The following is a 23,896-nucleotide window of genomic DNA, read 5'->3' on the forward strand; positions in this document are numbered from 1 at the left end:
AGAAGTGATAATAATATTGCAGTTGCACGAACATGTGTGGTTCGTTATACGTCGTTTTGAGGTCTGTGCACCCAATACTGCTATCTCATTGTTACCTTTGATGTTAAATGTCAATTCGATATGCAATATATTAATATCGATCTGTCTGGCTTGTAATTATAGTCAGAGGTATTTCAAGCTATTCTGGTTTCGAATTTGAAATGTGATTCGGTTTGGTAAATTGAAATATGGCGGCCTTTTAGTGGTCATATTACATGTCATGTGGTAAACTGTATATTTGGTATCTCTTTGATGGCACAAACATGATGGTGAGTGCTTAAAGCCAAAATTCTAAATTAATGACAGTGAATATTGAATGTAAAATAATATTATTTTTTTATACTTGACACATCTAGTCTTAGCCATTTAGTGTCAAATTATACTCATACATTTCGAACTGTTCATATCATTGATAAATTATACCTAATATAGTAGGTGCATAAAAAAGTTGGTATTAAAAACTTCCATCGAAATAAAAACATAATAATACCAGCCTAATAAACGTCCCAAATACTACACACTTCTCTTATCGTACGATGGAGCATTCCTCACCACGCTAGCCTATTACTGATTTCTGATTCCATTACTTGGAACCTCGTCCACACAAATCTTCTATTTTCATCGAAATTAAAATCTCAAGGCTACGAAATTGAAAATTCAGTCCATAGTGCAAAAACCTCCCACAACGTTAATAAAGTCATCAAAAGCAAACTCTTTCATCACAATAGTAATGTTACCCACATCGATGGGGTCACGTGACCCCATTCTACCATGGCATTCCAATCCCTAAGGGGAAACCTTGATTTATCAGTTGTGGTCATAAATTATATGGCCATTTAACGTATTCGGGTTCCGTATTGAAAAGTGGCGACTTCAGTTGCGGTCACCGTAATTTATTGAACCCTAATCTTGAAAAGCAATTTAAGTTTTACGGGTTTACTGTTATATTTTTATTGAAAATATTTTATGACGGTAATTTATAGTCGCTTGTTTGAGGCGAGATTTGGAAAGTTTGGTGTTTAATAAAACCATTGGATTAAATAAAATATTACTTTTTAGTCATGTTTCTTGGAAATAATTAGATTACTCAAATTTTATTTAGAAAGCTCGTAGGCCCAGTCAATGTCTCAACCTTCTTCTGAAATTCTTTACATTACCTACAATTGGCTTGATTTGTTTTGATATATATTCATTTTAATATTTTTAGCGTTATGAATATTTTCTTGGTATCGTTTGTGCTCGAGTCTGTGGAAGGAGTGCAAGTTTCAAAATATTATATTCAGCGTCTTAATAAATATCTAAAACGAGAATGCTTTTATTAGTTTAACGACCTTTGGCCAAAGTCATTCTATCCTCATGTAATGTTTCCAATACCAGTTTAAGTAAAACCCGAGTCACAATCATCAGTCCGAGAACATAATCGGTTGAACGAAATCGAACCAAGTCCATTCTCTTTTGTGGATATCGTCCAAACTTTCGGTTTCCGTAAAGGAATAGCGATACATATGAAGTTTTGTAACGAGTTCCAAGCTAGAATTCCCAGCGTTGGGAACCTATGGGGAATGGGATGGCAATCATTGCTCCAATCTCAATTTATTGCCAACCGTGAAACTGGACCAGGATTTTAAAATCTAGAATTGCTTTTCATTCTATTTTCAATAAAAAACTAATCGCGTTTGAATATTGTTTTTGAGATTAGAGTTCCATTTTTGTATAGCGATAGTGTTTGGTTCTGATTTTTAAAATTGATGTTTTAAAACTCCTCGTTTGGAACGTACGATACAATATTGTTCATCGAAATTCGAATTTTATTTAAATTGCTTGTCATTGGTTGTATTTTCTCTGATGCTTTTTTGCTGTTTGCAACCAGCGTTTCAGATTGTTTTTTCTCGTTTGTAACGGACAAACGGAAAATTAAATCGCTCAATTGCAATAAAGGTAGATATGAAGTACGAATTTATTAAAAGTCACTATTTATAATTTTACAGAAAAACAAAACTAAAATGACAACACATATTAAATATATAAACCATTTGAAAACCTAAGAGCGTCCGTCCTTTCATTTTTTATAACCCCTCGTTCCACTAACTACAGCAAGCGACAGAAAAACAAAAATAATAACATTAACAGTCGCCTTCCGTACACAAGTCCATTAACGTTCATCGCTATACGTTGCTATAATTTCCGAACGATATACCTCGTCTAGCAAACCGATACAGTTTTACGACGGCCTTATCTACCAACGTTTGCATAGAAAAGAAGTTTCTGAACCGTTTCCCACGAATGTACGGGGGTAAGGTATGTACGCGGGTATTACCCCCGATCAACAGATCTGGGGTAACATCGGGATTTTTAAAGATTTATTCAATGTGCGTTAAGTGATTGATTTGTGCACGTTCTTACGGTTCTAATGGGATTAGAGAGTAATTGTTCGGATATTATCTTTTGCAAAGAAATTAAATTGTATATTTGTTTAATGTGTTTCCAGGAGTTAGGGTATGATCGGTTTTATAAATGTCATTAGTTGTCTCTATTCAATCCACATAAATTATGTCCCAAATAGAGCGTAATTTGGAGACGAGTAGGTATAATTAATGAGACATAATACAACGTCAACAAAAACAACATTTATAAAATATCGAACATCTTAACGATGTACATCTTCATTAATTCCTTATGAAGCACTTCCTTAATAAAGAAAAAGAAACAGAATCGAATCCAATCCGCCTTCAAACTCAAAAGTCCAAGATTATCTTTTTGCAAGCGCTGATTAATCCGGGACATTATGATCTACCTTTTGAAAAACTGCTAAGCGGGCAGCCCGGGGTCCCCATTTCACCCGGCTTCACCCGGTTTCTCCGGGTGTTATGCAATCGATTTGTCCTCACGGCGGGCTATTTACCCGGGCATTCGAGCACGGCTTGTACCGGGTTTAATTAAACTTGGTACTAAGTCGCTCCGATGGCAATGCCTACGTTTGATTGCGAGACCGGATTGCGTGTATTTTTTTAAGCATTCTGATATTAGCGCTTTTTTGTATGAAGGTTCAAAGTGAAAAGCCAAGCTCTAATAATTTGAGATCATTTTCAATTTTAAAATTATGTATATTGTTTTACCTGATTTCAATTTCGAAAGTGGCTCTGACAAATTACATTACTTTCAATGAAAATAATATATAGCGTGACCGTACAGAAAGCTTGAAGATATAAACTCAGAATTGTACAAGAAAATCGTTTTAAAGACAAGACTTGCTCGGCATAGAATCGTAGCAACATAATACCGTAGCATCGTAGCAGCGTAGCAAACAACTACTCTCGTAGTGCTCATTTTAAAGTTCATCAAATAAATGGAAGATGTTACATTTAATTTAAGTTGGGAAAATAACTACACAGATTCATTTAATCAATTAAATCGAGCTTCCAATCCGAGACAGACAGCTATCTAACCTGTCTGGTTGCTCGACGAAGCTCCATTCATCAGGTAGACAATTAAAATATTCGAGAACGCTTTTAATTGAGTTTTGAAATTTTAAGTCTTACTGAAGTAAGATTGCGAGAGGTCTGCGATTGTTTTTCGATAATTCTTAATGTTCGTATTTTCGTAAAGGGATTTGCGATCGAGATTTTATTAATCCTGAGCTTTTGATGGTTAGATTAAATACGCGTTTGATTAAAACTGCGAGTAGGGTGACCAAGCTTGAATATCAATGGGGGATTTGTGGTGTTTTGATTTTGAGATTAAAATGAACCTCTTTAAGTGGAACAATACAAATTGCATTTTTATATTAAAATTTGAAGGATTTCATCACCTTTCGAATGTATTTATAAGTCTTGCTGTATATTCTTATATTTAATTTGTGATAGGCAAGAAGTTGTACGCACCATGGTGAACATTAACAATAATCAATGAAATTCTCGTCAAAATTATGGCCATCCTACAGCTATCCTACAATATTTGAATCTGGATTCTACACGACCTTAAAAAAAAACTCAACCTTTAAAAACCTTCAATAAAAGGTTCACCCTCAATTGCAAGTAAATACTTTTAGATAGATATTATGTTGGAACTGTTTCGTTGACCTTTATGTTTTGATTTGATTCAAAATATGTGGGTGTTGTGTAGGTGTTTTCTCATTTCGAATTCGAATAATTTTGGGTGTTGTTTATATCATCTTCAAACCCAAAATAATTATTTATAACAAACAAAATATAAAATGGCTACAATATACACTATAAATTTTGCAGTATCAAAACTCGAGATGTCGATAGCATTTGTGTTATTAGTCGCTTGAGCTAGTTTTTTTTACTCAAACGATTTTGACATAAGGCTTAATTTTTAACATGACTATTACTAATTCGTGTTATTGGCAACCTTATTCTTTGCAAGCAGAGTTTTATTGTAAGCTCAGACTTCATTTAAAAACATTTTGCTTCTATTTCCACAATTATAATTAAACAAAACTTCACAATGGAAACAAACAGAAAATCAGGAACAAAACAATTAAAAATTTCCACATCGACACTTAAGCGTCTAAAAGGCACTGCAATTGAAATTTAACAGTCACTGTTTCAAGTTGGAATCGTTAAACAAAGAGCTTGTTACAACTTGGATATAACTTGGCACTTAGCTCGGATAGTCGAGGTAAGGCATCGGTTACACTGTAAACGAAGCGAGGGAACGAATCAAATGGAGAGTACTGAGTTACTTAAACAAAGAAAAAGGGATGGTGTGTGAAATGGGTTTTATATGTTAGAGTGCTGTTGCTTGAAGTCTAGGTCTCAGCCGTTTCTAGAAATGAGCTCTTTTTGATAAGTAATTGATGCTATAGTATTTCATAAAATACCTTTACTTTAATGATTATGAATATAAATACCAAAAACTTATTTATAAACTTATTTACAAATATGTATATCCAGGCATATCCAGATAAGCGCCTCTTTACCTTGCGCGTCTAATGTATATTATACAGCTGAGGTTTGAGTTCAGTAAAACTATCTACATGTTTTAGAAATGCGTAGTTTTCCTTTAAAACCAAATTTTATTTAAAAGCAAAGTCAAAATACTGGCTGTATTTGCACTTTCACAGCTTTTTTACACGTTTTCATGCACATAATTTATTTAACACCAAATCTCTCACCCACATTACGTTCACATTTCTCGGTGCCTATAAAGTCAGTGCATTAAGTCCACTTCATTACATGCATTGGAACTTGGATTTATGAGCTGCTAATGCATTCGCGACATTTTGCAGTCACGCCGCGACGCCTGAGTTATGCCCTTACTGGCTTTCGAGGTTACCGCTAGAGTGTTCAATGAATTTCCAATTTATGGCCAAGGAATATCAAATTAAGGACTGTTAGTTGGCCTGACTACTGTTTCAAAATTGATAAGTTATTGGTTTGGCTTTGAAAGTACTTGAAAAAGTATTGGAAGAGATGATTCTCCATGAGTTGTCCGATGTTAAATGTCATCTTAATTATAATAAAGTGGCAAAGGACGTGCTATTGTAATAATGGTATACATTTAACCATCATAAACTCTGCTATTATCTTTTCGTCTCATTCGAATTATTCTCATTTTTACCAGAACCTTGATTTCTAGATTTCATAATTCATTTGTGTAAAACTTTGGTAACGAATTTTAATAAAACAAAACTTGATACATAATCAGCTAGTTATCATAACTTCAGAACAACAAGAAAGGCCTACAGTACCTCATACATAATAAATACTAAAACAAGAATAAAACTAAATATTTATTATTACTTATAGACTACATCATCACCAGCCTCTTTGTAATAAATTTTTGTGAATTGTTGATAACCAAAGTGTATTCCCAAAAATAGAACAACTTTGACAAGCGTCTTGCCAAAGCATTCAACTGTCGATAAAAGATAAAAATACGACACGAAGAATAAAAATAAAACAATTCCTAAAGGGCGAGCTAACGAAACCAATATTCCCACATTAGTCCTTTTTCAGCAAAAACGAAAATTCGTCCCAGAAATATTTCTTCCCTTGCAAATATATCGCGAATTCTAATTTCACGCATTTCCTTCTGGGGTGGTTGATCCCACAATAAGAAACTTGTATACAGTAGAGGGGAGATTCTGTAATATTTTTCCGGGTCCTCTGAATGCGATGCAAGGATTTGTCAGCACCGGTCTATCTCAATAGCCGGATTTACTTTTGATATCGTAACAAAATACTGTTTGTGTGTCGTTCGCGTTTCAACGAGGATTTTAATAAATGCTTCTTAGTTACTTTGAACGTTTGTGTTTTTAATCCGATTTGGAAGGAATTGAAATGTAGGCCTTTTTGGAATATCAATGGCGAGATTTTGTTTCTTTAAGATGTTGAACTTGGATTCAATCTCGTTTTTGCCTGTGACAGATAAATGCTCACTCCCTGTTTATATTAGAAGAGGTTTAAGAGCTTTTAAGTTATGGGACTGTAACCAGTGGATATTATTTATGTGACAAATGATCCTATCTATTGAAGTTTGTTACTCCCTATTTCTCCTTTATTTACATCTCAATTACTTGTAAACTACGTCTTATTTATTTTCTGTTTTTAATTCTATCAAAGACGCAACTATTCGAAGTCCTGACAAACATTGGTATCAATTTCTCGCTGCAAAAGGAATTCCGTATGACGATAAGTGGCTTCCTAACAGACAGAGTCACGAGCAGCGCGCAAGCGGCGAACGAATTCCCAGTAATTTTGTTATCGTTAGCCAAACTTCTCAATTCCGTTTGCGAACATTTTGCTCGAAGCAGCAAAATATTCAGAAACATTTCTGTCGTACAAATCTTTTACACGGTATTCCTATCTTTTGTCGGTAATGTAATTTTTATTTGCCCGTTAAATAAATAGCATAATTTTTGCTAACATATTGTGTTTCTGTTTTCGTTTTCCCTGTTCACAATATTAGGGTTTCTTTTCTTGGGCTACAGGGAATATTGTCTGTTAAATATTTCGTTTATTTGTGTTTTTATTGCGTCGCTGGTTTATTGAGTGTTAATAATACACTTCTGTTTTTATTCGGTTAAACTAAGTGCTTAGCTGTAGTCTTATTTTATTATAGCGAAAGTAGAGAATGGATGGAGTTTTATTAAAATTATAGAAACGAAGTTACGGAACAAAACTTCCATTTCATTTATCTCAAAGTAATCAAATCCTATAAACAGCACTTGTAGCTTGTTCGTAATAAACTTTAATTTGATTCTCCAAGAAAACTCGAGATGTTTCAAGAAACGCATCGTTTGATTGAGCAGCTCACTTCTAACTTTGTATCAGAGCAACGTTGTGAGTTCGCAATTACAGAGAAACTGCACTATTTTATCTAAAGTGCAGTTTTCTTGCAAGTTTAGTAAGAAACAATTCATTCGTTGCCCACTTAATCTTGGAGCTGGAACTGTCTGCGAATCGGAACTGTTTAAGAAGTTTCGTTATAAATCCGTGAGATGGCGCCGCGGCCGCCGGCCGTGACTGTGATGAGACAAGTGACGGACGGGCCAGAATCCTTACAGATTATCAAATTAATATTTATAACTGACTGATATTTCAAGGAAATCATGATATCTATTTATACATAATCATATTACTTACTGTTATTTCGTTGGAAATGTTTAAGAAAGTTTTATATTAGGGACTTTTTTATATTGACGACCTCCGTGGTCGAGTGGCGCACGCACCGGTTTCAAGGTGTCGCTAGCTCTGAGGTCCCGGGTTCGATCCCCGGCCGGGTCAATCTAAAAATTCACATTTCTACATTGTCTCGGGTCTGGGTGTTTGTGGTACCTTCGTTGTATCTGAATTCCATAACACAAGTGCTTTAGCAACTTACTTTGGGTTCAGAACAATGTATGTGATGTTGTCCGCATTTATTTATTTATTATTATTTATTTATTATTTATTTAATTAATGGATCTTGACGGATACATTCTTAGATTATACTTTTTAGATTGAAGCGACTCAAATCTGATAAATCCTGCCAGACTCGTTTTTGGTGAAGATGTCGATTTTGGTGTGATTTTTAGTGATAAAAATTTTTTATAATGGTAGAAGACTTGCAGTGGTATCCAACCAGTCCGTCAAAACCAATCCGAACTCGTTTTTCCAGCGCCAGTATTTCACAACTTGCCTACAACACTAGTAAAAAATCCGTCTGTCATGACAAAATGGAAACGCCTCGGTCACGTCGAAGGCAGATTGGCAATGCATACCACGTCGCCACTGGTATTCAAATCTAGGTGTTCCTGTATTTTACACTCACTATTTTCTACCTTACCGTGGCTGGCAGGTGATAAATCATGGATTTGGAAAAATCCTGTAATTTGTAAACTTTGAATATTTTTTGCTGCGATAGATTTAATTGAAATTCTTCAATTCTCACTGTCTAATATTCACATAAATCTCAGAAAATGGTTTTAAGTAATTTGACTAAAGTTAGATTCTAATTAGAAAAAAAAACGTTCGGTTTCCATAAATCAGTTGTTTGTCCTTTTCAAATACTGTACTGACACATTGTTCATGCAAGTCAATAACCAAATTATCAATAGAATAAAGAGATCAATAAAAAGAGGTTATTGATTAATAACGGCAAAAGCAATCCTTTGTTACTCTTTCAATTCAATCCTTTTTTATCAATTTTGTATAAATTTCTGTGTACTAGTCCTGTTACTAACTCGACTAACGCCACGTTGTTTTCCATTCTGATTCAAACTGAACTGAATTGGAGGCCGTTCAAATATTTGTAGTTAAAAATAACGGCGCACTCTTATTGGAATGAATCGGTTCAGGTTTATAAAAAAGGTTTGTAATGTTTATTTGTAAGTATTGAGCATTTTATACCTTAAGATAGGTACTTTTTATTTTAATTACTTGTACTACACTTACGTATCAAATCCCTGTGTCGCGAAGATACAGACATTCAAGAAACATGCACAAGACACGCAGACACGAAACAGGTATGCGTGGAACACACTAATGCTTCTCTTTCTCGCGGATCGCAACTGCGTCATGACATTTTTAGTAGGTTTGAGTCCTAATCACTCGACTATTCGTGTATCATCACCTTTTCAGCGTAGATTTCAGTTTTGACGTTTGACCTTATCAATTCAGAAAAAACGAGTAATCAATCCTTATGAAGTCTTAACCTAATTTTTTTTTTCATCCAACAATCATACTTTCGATCAAGGTGAAATCTTTGTAGAAGAAGAGGATAGACTTGTTATTAAACTAGTTCAAAATCGACACGTCAACAATCTCAATTGTTTTAAAACACATTAAAAAAGATTTTATACTCACAGTCCTGATGTCGCTCTCGGCACCGTTGGCTAGATATTGCGTTTGTTTCAGATTTGGTGCTAGCAGTTGCCTGTAAACAAAGAGAATACTTTTAATCACTGTTCAATTACAAAACAAAGTTGTTTCTAGTTGATTGTTAGTTAACAGTGTCCCAGTATTTAAGTACTGACATTGTTAGTTGATTTATTTGGGGGTGCGGAACACAATTTACATCAAATGAAAGATACAGCTTTATAATGACAAAACCAACAACTTTCAAAATCACCATTTTAACGTGGTAGGTAGGTAATTTTTAAATAAGCAGGAATCAAATTGAAAAAAACACTATTTTATTAAACACCAACGCATACTGTAAAATACACACATGTAACTTTGTTATAAATTCAATAAACACACGTTTCCAACAATGTACATGGACCGAAATTCTAAACAAACTCCTAATCATTTCTAAATAGAGTAAAAAAGCAAAAACAGCCTACAACACCGTTCAAAAACAATAACGCAGCACAAAATACCAGCCACCCCGTTAACTGATTACTTTAATTTGTGGCCAAACAGTTTTTGTTATAATTTGGGGCCAAAGTTTTCGGTTTTTAGTCCTAATGCTCGTGAAACGCTTGTGGCCTTGTCTCGACGGAGGTTCAAAATATAGGTAGTTTGCAGAAAGGGTGTTAATATTACACGCTGGAAAATAAAGCTGTTAAGTTATTATGCTGTGGTCTGTGCTTAAGCTGCTGCATTTAACGTTCGGGCCAAATTTATTCCATATTCGTGGCGTTAGGAAAATATTTTTGATATTTTGATATTTTGATGTGAGAATATTTATTCTTTAAAAAAATACTAATATTGAGATTGAAAATAGATTTTTGTTATAAAAGTAATTAACTGTCAACGAAACAAACGACAATCGTTGACTAAAGAGGAAACTGTTCCACAAATACTATTTGAATAAAGAGAACGCAACCACCGGCCAACTGTACCGAATTTGAATTTGACAATTGCCACGTCGGCCATTCTGATTACACATTACAGAATGTTACGCGGCCGCAGCAATCTGTACAATGCATATTCCTTTCATTTCGTCAAACTAAACCAGTTGAAACCGGTTGAAAGCAGTATTAATGAAGTCCGAAGCGTTTCGGTTTAATTGTGATTATTGTGGCATTGTTTTCGCTGAGAGCCACGATCGGCGCTGTGATTGTATAGCCGCCATTTTGGATTTAGACGGTTTGTTTAAACTGCGTGAGTTGTCAGATGGTTGTCAGTGGTTATCGCGCGACTTGTGGAAATGTCGTGCTTAGATGGCTTTGAATGGGAGATTATGCAAGTCAATCGAGACGATTACAATTTTTGAAAAATGTTACGATGGTCCTTATTGAAAACAAAATTGAGTCATCAAGGCTGAAGAGAAACGACTTTGTAGCCAAGCGTTGCCCAAACTCAGTTTATTTTTATTACGATTTGTTACAACGCCAATAGAAATACATAATGTGTGAAAATTCCAACTGTTCACGATTTATGAGAAACAGCCTGGTACCAGACGGACGGGTAGACATCGGAACCTCAGTTCCATCTATACCCTTTCGGTACGAAACCTCAAAAAGTATAATAGATAGTAATTACTGAAAAGTCAATAACGATAAAAAATCGAGAAAAAGGTTCACTGTTTTTATTAAACAAGAATTCCGTAATACAGTAAACAGGCGCTCAAACAATATGCTTATAAAGCTTTTATCAGATCTATTTTAATTGTTCACTGGAAAATACGCAATGAGAAGCTATTGAAGGATTAACATTGTACCTGTACCTACTTAAACATACATTTATTCATAAAAACAGTATAGCAATAATCTCGTTTGACTGGAAAGCTCATTAACAGGGCTTTCAGCGCATCGTGTCTTTCCGTGTACTGAAGTGACGTAATGCTTTAAATTAACGCAAATTTCGACGTTAATTATCAGAGTAAGGTTAATTTCGTGTTATTTGGATATGTGAGGGTAGTAGTACATTAAAGTTTTATGTGTCATTGATACACGTGTAAAGTATTGTAACGAGACTCGAAATTTGAAAAGTTTGATTTATGGATAATATGTTTTTGTGCAACTAGCCTGTTTTGCACGAATCATTTAGGTATATAAAAAATCAATTCAAGAGATTTATGTTACTAGAACGATTGAAAGGTTAAATAGGAGACAAAATCCCATCTGAATGGCTTTTTGTATTCGTAAGTAAAATAATGTCTTCCTGCAAGAAAAAAAAACAGAGAGTTCGACTTTCCTTTCAGAATTCTTTTTAAACATTATACTAAAGTTATATTTTGTCGACGTTAAAATATCCATAAAACTTAGAAAATGGAACACATTTATTCTATTTTCCTACTATGTTATGCAGTCTTAGTCCATAATGGTTTAAAAGGATGAGAAAATATTTCCGAGTATTTTGCATTATTATTTTATAAAGTATTCCTTTAGTGGGGAAGGCGGAAGCCGGCGCAATAACGATAGTGCTATTTAAACACACTAAGATTTAAAAAAGAATGAATTTAATACCAGTCTGAAGAAAAAAGGCATTCTATAGCTAGATTATGATTTTTTATATAAAGACAGATAAGAGAATTTAACAAATAATGTTTGATTGCATTTTCGTCAAAAGTGAGATTTCAACATTGGCTTAGGAAAATCGGTCAAGTGCTAGTTGGAATCGTGACTCTGATCATTCCCTACAAAGAGGCTATATGAAAACAAATCGTTTGGATAAGAATCAGGATCCACCAATTACCCAAAACATGTATGACACAGCTTATATGAGCACACTACAGCAACAGATGGACAGACAGAGTTGCTTCAGTATTCCCGTTATAATTTTACTCTACCATAAAAACCACACTGGACACAGGAAGAACCTACTCCTTCTTAAAATCGGAAAAAAATAACGAAAAATTCACTAAGATTAAGCAGACAGTGCTATATAAGATTGAAAGTTTACATTTTTAGAGGTGAAAAGGAAATTTCATGGAACACAACATTAGCGACATTAGCCAATAAAAAAAATATACAATCACTGTATCAATAATCTTCACTGTTTCAAAGAACATAATAAATTTCACTACGAGTGGTTTAGCAACAGGGTATTTGCTTAAATTTCAATTTTACTTGTCCATCTCAACAGGTAAGTAAGTGCACTCAACCGTTCACTTCCATTCACCCATTGAAGAAGTACTTACTCAAATTACACTAAGCATAGCCAGAAGTTATTTTGAAGGGAAGTTTCAATAAAGCAGGGATCCCGTTACTGAAGTCTGGCTTCGGCTCCAACAACTTACAATGTGCAACTACTTCCAGAAAACTTGACGGCAAGGTAATGAGGAAACGCCAACTAAAAAGCTACTGACTAGAACATACACTCTGGTGTAGATGAAACTAACAACTTTTCAGTTAGGAACGCGTTTATTTAAGTTAAATATGTGTAACTATTTTGTCTGCAAACTTTATCAACCTTTCAGTTTGTCACATATTTTGAATGATAGTCAGATAGGTAGATAAGTAGGCAGTAGATCCTTTTTTTGTTAGGGGATTGTAGAAAAATATTGAAACTGTCAAAATTTCTCAGTGCCAGAGTACATAGAAAAAGGTCGGTGAGAAACTACTCTGCTATTTCACGTCTAAAAAGTGCTGGGAAATTTTAATTTACCGAATTCTATATTTAAAAAAAAGCATTACGAAAACAGTAGCCATTTGTTTCCTTTTGCCACCTTGCATCAGTATAAACATTTATCGTTTCAAACTCCATGGTTACTCCATCCTTCCATCCTTAATGGCTGTTAAAACCTTGAGACTAAAGCGACAGTTTGCCATAATTTTACCCCATTAAACAGGCTCGGAGCAACTTGACACACAAATCAGGGCAAAAACAAGAATGTAATAAAGCACGCAGTTTACGACACCATGTGGTAGCGACGCGACGCGGTAAACAATTTTCGACAACATATTTTTCTTGTATAGTAAAATGTAGGTGCTGTTGTGGTCCAAGTAATTAGAGACTGACGCATAAATTCAAGAAAGAAACTTTAATAAACGGTACATCGACGTTTCGCTGTCGTTGTGAATGAAAATGTTTTTACAGATAATTTTTACCATGTTTTGATTGACGATTTTGACTCGGTTCGATAAGACCACATTGAATAAAATCAGAAAAAGAAACAAATCAGTTCGAGCAGGAAACTTACAGAACTGTAAACAGAACACGTTTTGGCCTATACAACTTAAAATACCAAAAAAATGCTTTTCCTCTGCAACGTAACGATCTCCTTAACCATACTCTGACTTAGATCTAAAGTTCTAAACCCGCTGTCACTTTCACTTGTACCACTTTAGCTGTCATACATATTTCACGTATTCCTTCCCTACCGCCCGAGGCTGCATAAGGTACGGAAATCGCTAAATTGATGCCCAATGTAAATGGTTTCTGGCGATTTTTTAAAGTTATGACGTCATATCCGCCCGTTAGTCTCCGATTTGCGTTACGGGGAGCTCGGGACTGTTCTGCGGGTATCGCAGTTTTCTGACACATATTATTGGATATCGAGCGATGAAATTTATGAGTTTTGCGGAATGTAATAACTGTCGTGTGGATACCATTGTGAGGGATACCGGTAATAATTGTTTAACTGAATGTGTGTTTTTCTTGGATATTTTCTGAGCCGTTTGTGACTTTTGTTTCAGTTTCGATTGACCTATTTTTAAATGGGAGTTAGTATGTATTGTAAAGACTAGACCTTTCACAACACAAGTATTGAAAAGAGATCTACAAAGGCACTGATTATTTCATTAAGTTATCTCATCTCATATTTAACGAATGCTATTTTTGTTGCATAAATAAATTTCAAGTTTAGATAAATAGTACAAATATAATTATTTTATGTTCATTCTTGTTCCATCTCCTCATTACATGCTCACGAACACTCATATTACTCTATATATTACGTAACTTCACCACCCTAACACTTTACGTGCATTACACTGCCCAAAAAATTAAAACCATGTTTGCACGTCCGTAACAAGGTAACCTACTTTCCGGAAAATGTTATTTATATCATTCGTTGAAAAATGCAGCTACATGAATAAAGACAATTATAAAGAGAGCCCTAACGACGATATACGGCCTTCGTGGGGTATAAATCTGTGAGTTTTCGGGTCCTCCACCTATGGGAGGTATGTCAACTTACAAAAGCTCTATAATTAAATAATTCTGGTGGAAGTGAGACAGCGTTAAGCTCAGCATAGAGCAGCATCTTGCTTTTACAACGGTAATAGTCCTGCTTGAAGGTCTCGTGGTACAGGCGCGTTGCAGGGTGTGTTGTTTGTCAGACACGTGCTTTTAGACGAGGGTTCTAATTAAATTAGGCGTTCCTTTGTTCGGGTATTTCTTTCACAATTTGTCGATGTTGGGAAAACGAATTTTGTATTCCTAATTGCTAGTTTTATTATTGTGGCTCATAATCCAAGAAGAATGGTCCGATTTTACTTTGAACTGTTTTTCTTTTATCCACCTTTGAATTTTTGCTTTCAAAATGATATTTTCTTTGCCAGTAAGTTACCAATCTTATAAAGTACGAGAGCTATATGAGATTGAAAAAGTTACATGGGGTACTTAAAAAGCTTTGAACCCGCAACCCTCTTAAAAGTCACCCGCAATCCGAGGTCAGATTGTTACTCCGCCGTAAATATGTATGTGGCACACACCTGTTTCAAATGAACAAATAAGAGCCTTGGGTACTTTGCTTTATTCCTTTAATCTTTTAAATGCTTTAACTTTTTTATTGCGATTTTTGAATGAATTTTGCAAGTAAATATTCGGAAGTATAGTGTTTTCTTGGGTTTACGCGAATGTTAGACATTGAAATTAAACTACTTTTACGGATTTTATCGCGGTTCAATTTTAGATTTTAGTTCCCGACGTTTCGAAACCTTTGCAGGTATCATGTCTGCCCGTAACCATGTGACAACTAAAATTAAACCGCGAAAAAATCCGTAAAAGTAGTTTCATTTCAATATTCGGAAATATGACAAAAACTAACAAGGTAAAAGGATGGTACACTAAAATTATTTTAATATTTAACACAAACATCACATGAATTTATTCATTTTAACTCAACTTATTACTTTCATGACTAAACACACGGCAAAAATTCATAACATAATTCTCCAGTCATATTTACACTGCAAGTGAAGTAAATCATATTCTAGTTCGTACAGCTCTTTATGCAAACACACTCGTAATGTTATCTAAACTAAAATATCACTGGAACACTACCCTCTAGAGAAAAATATCTAGAAAACAGACAACCTACAGTCTACATGCTAAGCAATTTAATTTTTCCCAGCCCGTTTCTACGATGCAGGTTAAACAACTTGTTCTTATCTTTTTAACTAAAGAGGTTTTATGTTAAACAGAGTTTTAAATGCGTATAACTATTTAACTTTCGAACAATAGAAAAGGAATTGTTTCTTTTTTATTTTTATTACCGGCTTTTAGTTAACTTGTAATGTACTTATTTTTAGATTGAATCTTGTATGTACTTAAATTTTCTGTTTGACATTCAATTAGGATGAATGTCGGTTTTATAACATATTGATATGCATGTCTGATGATTAAGCCTGAAGGTGGTCATAGATCAGCTAAAACCATTCTCAATCGAAAAAAAAAGGATTAGGAATCACAGCTTTCACTTAACCATTTTTTTTTTCTTGTAAAGAAAAAAAACCCTTAAAGAGTTTTCTACAAATATATATTTTTTGCAAGACATTTTTTAAAGTTTTTGAAAATTTAATCTCTTTCAATTTCAAAAGTTGCCGACCCCTGTCATAGGCACTTTATAACGCAGTAATAAAAATACCATGGAGTTTGAATTTGGACATTTTTCATTGCATATATTTTCGTTCGCTTTTAGATTTAATGCTGTAAGTGCCTCGACAAATAAGTGTTGAAATGTGTTAGTATTCATGGGCACGTTTTTATCGATGTACATATGCAAAATGTAATATTTAAACGGATGACGATATTGGAATGAACGACATTTTTCACTGTATTTGGCATTACAAATATTTGTTTTTCCTAAGTTCTTCTTTGCATGACAAAAACAGAAACGAGTTTTTTACTTGAAATGTCTAATATCAATACTTCAACGTAGCGAATGTAATTAATCACGTAAGATATAAGTATTAAGTAGACGGCAAAAAAAACGCAATTTGGCTAAAAGCTATTTTATCTGAATACCTCTGGTGAAACTTTTTCACTCTACAGATTATTATTCTTTATCATCAACCAGCTCATGATTAATTACTAAAGATAATATTCTCAAGGAATCTTTTTCTTACAATCTTAGTAAAGATAACTATATAAGTACACTTACTATAAAGAACATCAAAACTGTAGCCGTTGTTAAAGCGAGACAGATCACTGTACTAAGCATAGTTCCATCCCTCTCTCACGACGACATTTACCCTGTTATAACGGCCCATAGTATAGGCCTGCTAAGTAAAGTCGCTACCTGTCCAGGAATCCATGTTAATTCAGCGCCGAGGTCGCCACTTAATATGATAATCAAGACATTACCAGTTCAAATACACTGCTTTTAATGAGAAAGCGTGGGGGCGGGGCTTAGCCGTGACTTACGGACACACAGGCTTATAAGAGAGTAGGTAACTCTAAAAAGTTTCATGACCACAGGGTAAAAACGGAATCTAATACTGAGGCTCGTGATATCTAGGTAGTTTTAATTTTCACAGACGACGATGATACTGAAATGAAATACTCAAAATAAAAATCGAGCTAAAAACATGGTTATTACGATCATGAAATGTCAGCCAACCGACTTGTTTTCCTATTTATACGGAACCCCTTTATGTCACGAGTTGAACTAGACTAGATTTTTCTTAATTACAACTCCTTAGGTATGATCTTTATAGGTTTTTTTAACGTGATAAATTTAAAATATAAAACATAGATTGAAATGGTGGCAAAAGTTGCATTTATATTAAAAACCATATGTAACTCGTAATATCGTTATTTTAATAACGTAAACGGGAATTATCACCAACATGCTCACTTTAGATGGCTTAACGTTTTAACCAATAGGGATGATGACTGGGTATAAAAAGAAAAAATCTCATTAGTCCCTCAGTGAGATAATTGAAAAGTCTGAGACACGCATTTTTTCCTTTTTCAGAAAAACTAGAATTGACAAAGATTTACTTGCTTTAAAGTTTAGGAGAGGGGGCTTGTGACGTAACGATGGGGTAAAATTTATACTCAAGCGTGACGTCACGCGTAAGTTTCATTCACTGTAATTTGGTCAATTTATGTTTGCGGGACAAATTAAAAAATACGTATCCATTATTATACAAGAAACTACAAGACGAACACTGCAAAAAAAAATTGTCAACATCTATATTTGCACTAGTCGTGGTTACAAGAAGACTTATGTACTTATTTGATCATATCTAGTGTCCTTACATCCATAAACTTAATGAATATAGTTTAGTTTGCACTACTGTGTTGTACACTACACTGTTGTTTAGCTGTGTGTATCAACAAATGAGAGTGCAAGCCTACATACTAGCATGTGACGTCACGCTGCGAGCTCGTTGCGCGACATTCTTGCTTCCCTAAGCACTCGCGGTCTTTTGAATAATGATAACTTGGAATACGACCGTACGGTATAAGGTACGGAACCTATTATAAGTACAGACTTTAAGGTGACAAAATTGCTGAAAATAATCTGTCTGATATTAGGACAATTGGCAAGACATTGAGGAGTATGTCGTGTTAAAATGTGAACCCAACAGTGGGCTACACAGATTGTAATATAATGAGGTTTGTTACTAATTATGTCATTGTTTTTAAAAATGATTTTATTTTGTATCATTTTCGTTTACGTAAATTCAAAGAGTTACTTCCGTTTGAACAAAAAAAGGCGTTCAAATTAATATATTTCGCTGAGTTAACGTGAACGATTATTATTTTAATTAAAATATATTATTGTTCCCGATCAATCGATTAATTTCAAATCGCCTTTTACGTCACAACACAAGAAATGTTAACTAACAAAGTATTAGAAAGATACCTCCTGTATTTAAATAAAAATACCTTTGCATACAAAGATAGAAAGAACAAAAAAAAACAAAACCAGATAAACGTATTTATAACACGCAACCACGCTTTAAAATGACAGGAAAACCAGCAAACATTCCTAAGAGGAAACCCAATCAGATCGCTAAGAACTTTCTTACCAAGGAAATAGAAAAAAAACCTTTTGAGAAAAGTTGTTGGAAAACATGTTTAAATGTGTATGGAAGTTGGCGAGACTTGGTCGGACTTGGCCAAGTTGGCGACGTAATCAGTCAAGTAAATGCCTTAGTTAGGTGACAATTGTTAGATTTTTTAATGCTGTTGTTTTTGTAGATCGATCTCGTCGATCTTCCCTTTAGATGGTTGTGAAAAACAGTCTGGGGTCTAAGTTATCCAGCAGAGGCACATTTCGGAAGTATTACATACTAGCTGTTGCCCGCGACTTCTTCCCGTGGGTAGAAGATATAAGTTATGATTTATACCTGCCCTGTTTTTTTCACATTTCCCATTGTATCTTCGCTCCTACTAGTCGCAGCATGATGATTTATGATGAATGGTCTATTCAACACAAAAAGAATTTTTCAATTTGACTCGTAGTTCCTGAGATTAGTGCGTTCAAACAAACTCTTCAGCTTGACGACCTCCGTGGTCGAGTGGCGTACGCACCGGTTTCAAGGTGTCGCTATCTCTGAGGTCCCGGGTTCAATCCCCGGTCGGGTCAATATAAAAATTCACATTTCTACATTGTCTCGGGTCTGGGTGTTTGTGGTGCCTTCGTTGAATTCCATAACACAAGTGCTTTAGCAACTTACTTTGGGTTCAGAACAATGTATGTGATGTTGTCCGCATTTATTTATTATTTATATATTAGTATATAGATGATCACCCATTTAAAGATAAAGAATAAGAAGTTTCAAGGAATATTGAATTTCTTTTAGTTCAATTCTCCTGAAGCAGATCCTGATCTAGTATAACTAGGATCGAAAAGAGGCCTCGTCCTCCATGGGGGAGGAAACGGATAGTGTCTGCTCCCTCTGTAGACTCTGGCTAACTAAACCTGAGCCACTGTGCATCATCTTCCGCATTTGATCAGTTAATGCCTGCCAATGGATTATAATTCATATACATCTCGCAATACAGAACCCGAAGCTAAAGATATTTGTACTAAATATTTTCCACCACCACCATAATATATGTATATTGTCATATACATATATTATGGTGTATTCAACTTAAAATCTCTACGACTGATAATGAAACACATACCGTCAAAATAATCCTCAAACAATTTATCAAAAACATCAAAACACCGTTTTTATTCGCATGAAATCCCAAAACCCATTCTCGCAAACTCATTGACACGTAAATGCACATTTATTGACAAACTGCTTACTTGACTCAAAAATCTTCGAGCCGGTAACAACGGAGACATAAAAGTAGCTATAAAAAGTTTATCCGGCCGGAGCGAATGCCCGGGTGTTAGGGAACCAGTCCAGTAAAGGATAAGCGATGAAAGGGTGAAGTGCGCTAGAAATCTACGATGAATATTGATACAAACATTCTGAGATTTATTCTGTTCGAGAACTTGAAAGATTTTTCTGTTTTTTTCATATCTGCAAAATAGTATCAATCAAGCTCGCCTAATTTATAATACTCCACCTAAGCCTATAACTGACCTTCCTTATAAAAATAATCTGTATGGTTTAAAAAAAATGGTTGATAAAAGAAAATTATTATTAGTTAGATGAGGTTTTAGAAAAAAATAAATGTAAATCTTTCGGTTATAAAATAAATTTAAATAGTGGCAATAGCTGTGTTGTAATTATCAGAAACTGTATTACTAGCGGTTATTTAATTTGTACAAGTCAAGAGTAATCTTGTAATCCTTTTGTTAGACAAAAGGATTATAGCATCGCCCAGCATAGCTTCCACTGTACACACAGCTTGACCCTTGCTGAATTCAATACACTTTTACATCTAATTCAATAGTGTTCTTCTTTTCACATGGTTTGATATCAAAGTCCGTTGCCATGGCAACCGGCCTCCTTCAGGTCCAACGGAGCGAGGATAACTTCGCCCGAGGTGAGGTCACTTCGTCTTCAGTCCAGGATTATATTTCCGACATTCATTGCTTACAATAGAAACAGATAGAGGAATTACATTTCGGCTTTTGTACTGGAAGTATAATTATCGAATGTACTGTTGTATCTATTAGATATTTTGAGGTAAAACCGTTTACGACCTTATCATATTGTAATATAATGTTTCGTGAAACAAAATATTCAAGAATACATTCCTTTTAAGAAGCTTTTGTAGTTCATTAGATTAAGCCTGTAGCAGTAAAGCTTTACACGTCACTATGTTTTTACATTCTGGAAATGGCATCCTAAAAATCAGCATAACCTTAGATCTTTTGGTTATTGAAAAACAGTTTTAAATATTTTCAACTTTATCGAATTTACATCAGTTTAAGTAGGTACTTTAAACTTCCACGTATTTTTTTTTAAAACGACTCCCGGTCTCAGGAATTTATTCCGTGTATCGCGGGGGGGGGTGTCCACAAACATACAAATCACACGCACAAAGACACCCATTTAAAAGCGCACTAAATCGCTTTTGCTTATAAAATGGTACGTTGTGTGAAACGCAATGCAATTTGATTGTAAATCGCTACGTCATCACAAAGGGATTAGAATGATTCAGCTATGTCATGTGTTTTAATAGAACGAGGATTTTGATATAAATATAAATGGCGCTGATTATTAAGATTTTTACACTAGGTTGGACTTGATACTCAGTGATTTAACTCTGTTTTAAAGTTAGTCTGAGCGCGCAGACTTTGTCCAAAGTATTTTCAATGCTTATGTAAGATTATTTTTTCGTTTTCTTAGAACCTGTTGGTATGTTAAAATTTTCGGATAAAGAAGACTTGCGCCGACTTGTACAAAATAGTCTAACAGCAGAAAACCTGTGTTCCTGGAAAAGTTATTTTCCCTAAAGTGAACTCTACATTCGTTTAGTACACCTTACTACTAATAAATGACCGTTTTAGTATTCAAAATAAGTTCACTATCTACTTATAACGCTATCTCTCATACCTCATACGCAAACAGTTTCAATGTAGTGCGGTCACAAAATGATGCATCACAGTTCCAGACAGTATACCGCTCAATAGAAACGTCGCGTGATTACCGCGCTGTTATGCTCTTTGACTGAGTTTGATGGAATTATATTGAGCTCAGCTTTTGATTTAGAGGCAAATTATTATTCGTCAGCAGTATTACTTGTTACGTTCATCTAGGTATCGGTTGGGAAAATTTGTCTAGAGTTTTTTGGAGGGAGAATTGTGATATGCGGCACAGCGAATCTAGAATAAACTACTGAAATTTCAATTTTCTGAATTTTGTCAGGTAAAAAAAGTGTGCTGCACATAATAAAGAGAAATTATTAAAGGTCTTTGTACTTATGTATATAGGGAAAATAATCGTGTTATATCATCAATAATAAGAGTTTGACTAGCGACCTCTCTGCCGCATCACCTTATAATTAAGGACTCCTGTTGTGGCCGAAACTGATCGAGCTATTTCGACAAATAAGAGCGAGTAAACGTTTTTTAAGTAAATAGTAAGGAATTTGCACTAAGAAAGTTATTTGAATAATTTTTTATCATTGTTTTAAATATCCCTTCTATACATTTACAATGAATTTCTGAAATATACAATAACAAGCATACTGCACATAAGAACAATATTTCACCATATTTCCACATATCAGAAACACACCCTAGTTCCTGTACCCGCTCTCGCTTATACCATATACGTGTGTCGTGCGGTTGCGGGCGCTGCGTCATCACGGCTGTGTGACGTCACGCCGCATACGACAGCCCCGAGCAGGTTCAACACAAAGTTGTGCTATTAACGAGCCGCACTGACGTTCGCTCTACTTGACTTAGTAACCAACTTGCCTCGATAACTGTTGGGAAGCAACGGTGTTAGATTGTGGAGGAGGTGTTGTTACAGGTGAATTGATACGAAATTATTTTATTCAAGGTGATAATTATATTTATGTTTTTTGACAGTTCAAAATAAGTAGGTACTTTTTTTCCTTAATTTCGGTATTTCCTTAATTTTCATCAATGCCTTGTTTGAGTTGAAATGAATTTTATTTTTAATACAATGAGCGCAAAAGTTTGAATTAAAATAGTAAAAGGAGAGGCTGACAGCAATTAAATTACTTATTTGCTTATTTGTAATAGTTCCTAAGATATTTGTAACTTTCGCTTAAACCTCTTAAATCACATGTTTTACACACACACTTAAAACTCGACATCTCAACATTTTTCTTTTGTTTTTACGTCACTCCTCAACTTGCACAGTCCAAGTAATGGCGAACTAGGTTATTCACCCTGAAAATCCACGTCAATCTCGCAGGTCTGTCAACCGTTCCATCTTCGCACAGTAATTGGCCGAGGACACACTCACAGGGCAACACCGGGTCACTGGTCTTCCCATTACATTGTATTGTCTTAAACCAAGGACGGGGGCTAACATGTGACACAGTTTCTTCATGTGGAATACATGCAACTACTACGGTTAACTATCTACAGTTTGAGGAAATATTGTGCACGGATAGTCGAGTAGTTGAAGTCATCAAAAACTCACTTTGGGCGACGTGTGGCGGCTTCGATCCCTGCGTAGGGTACGCGTGTGTGTGATCCAGAAATACTTGCATGATAACTTGGATGTTTCATATGGAAAATTAATTTTCATAATAATAAGGTGCTCATATGCAATTTGATTTAAACAAAGCAACTTATTTATATGTATACCGAAACAATACACGTCTGAAAAGGTGCTTCGGATGGGAGGCAACGCTCGGACAGAGGCAAGTCTCCATTTTCCAGTACCCAAGGGCTTTAGTCTCCACCGAAGCGTACCTTTGTAGGACTAGGGACTAGAGAGAGGAAACTTCGATGGTTTAATATACTGTTACCAACATAACATATGCTAGTAAGATCGATTCTTAAAAGCGAAACTTAAATATCCAATTTCTGCACGTGAATTGAATATTTGTGAAACCCCCATAACAAGTATTAAATTCCTTAGTGCGAAAGTCGTTTTTTTTCAATGAAAAAATGTACCAAATATGTAAAACTAGCTTTTCGCCCGCGTCGAGGTCGGTTATATCGCGTTTCCAAGAGAACTCTTCCAAAGTCCGGGATAAAAACTATCCTATGTTCTTTCTCAATGTCAACTCTATCTGTGTACCAAATTTCATTAAAATCAGTTCAGTGGTTTAGACGTGAAAGCGTAACAGACAGACAGACAGACAGAGTTACTTTCGCATTTATAATATTAGTAGGGATTAGTATTACAATCATTGTATCATTAAAATCAAAAACCTTGAAAAACTTGTAC

At 34.9% G+C, this 23,896-nt stretch overlaps 1 protein-coding gene across 1 annotated transcript in view; it reads right to left on the reverse strand.

Annotated features, from left to right (window-relative positions):
- The window catches only part of LOC113504440 (disintegrin and metalloproteinase domain-containing protein 11), a 385,396-nt gene that overhangs the window by 84,875 nt on the left and 276,625 nt on the right, over positions 1 to 23,896 (reverse strand). Inside the window, exon 10 of the mRNA XM_026886724.1 lies at positions 9,351 to 9,420. Coding sequence (XP_026742525.1) covers positions 9,351 to 9,420 — 70 coding nt within the window. The remainder of the gene's footprint in view (positions 1 to 9,350; positions 9,421 to 23,896) is intronic.

Source organism: Trichoplusia ni, chromosome 22 (assembly GCF_003590095.1).
Source record: "Trichoplusia ni isolate ovarian cell line Hi5 chromosome 22, tn1, whole genome shotgun sequence".
Lineage (NCBI taxonomy): Eukaryota > Metazoa > Arthropoda > Insecta > Lepidoptera > Noctuidae > Trichoplusia > Trichoplusia ni.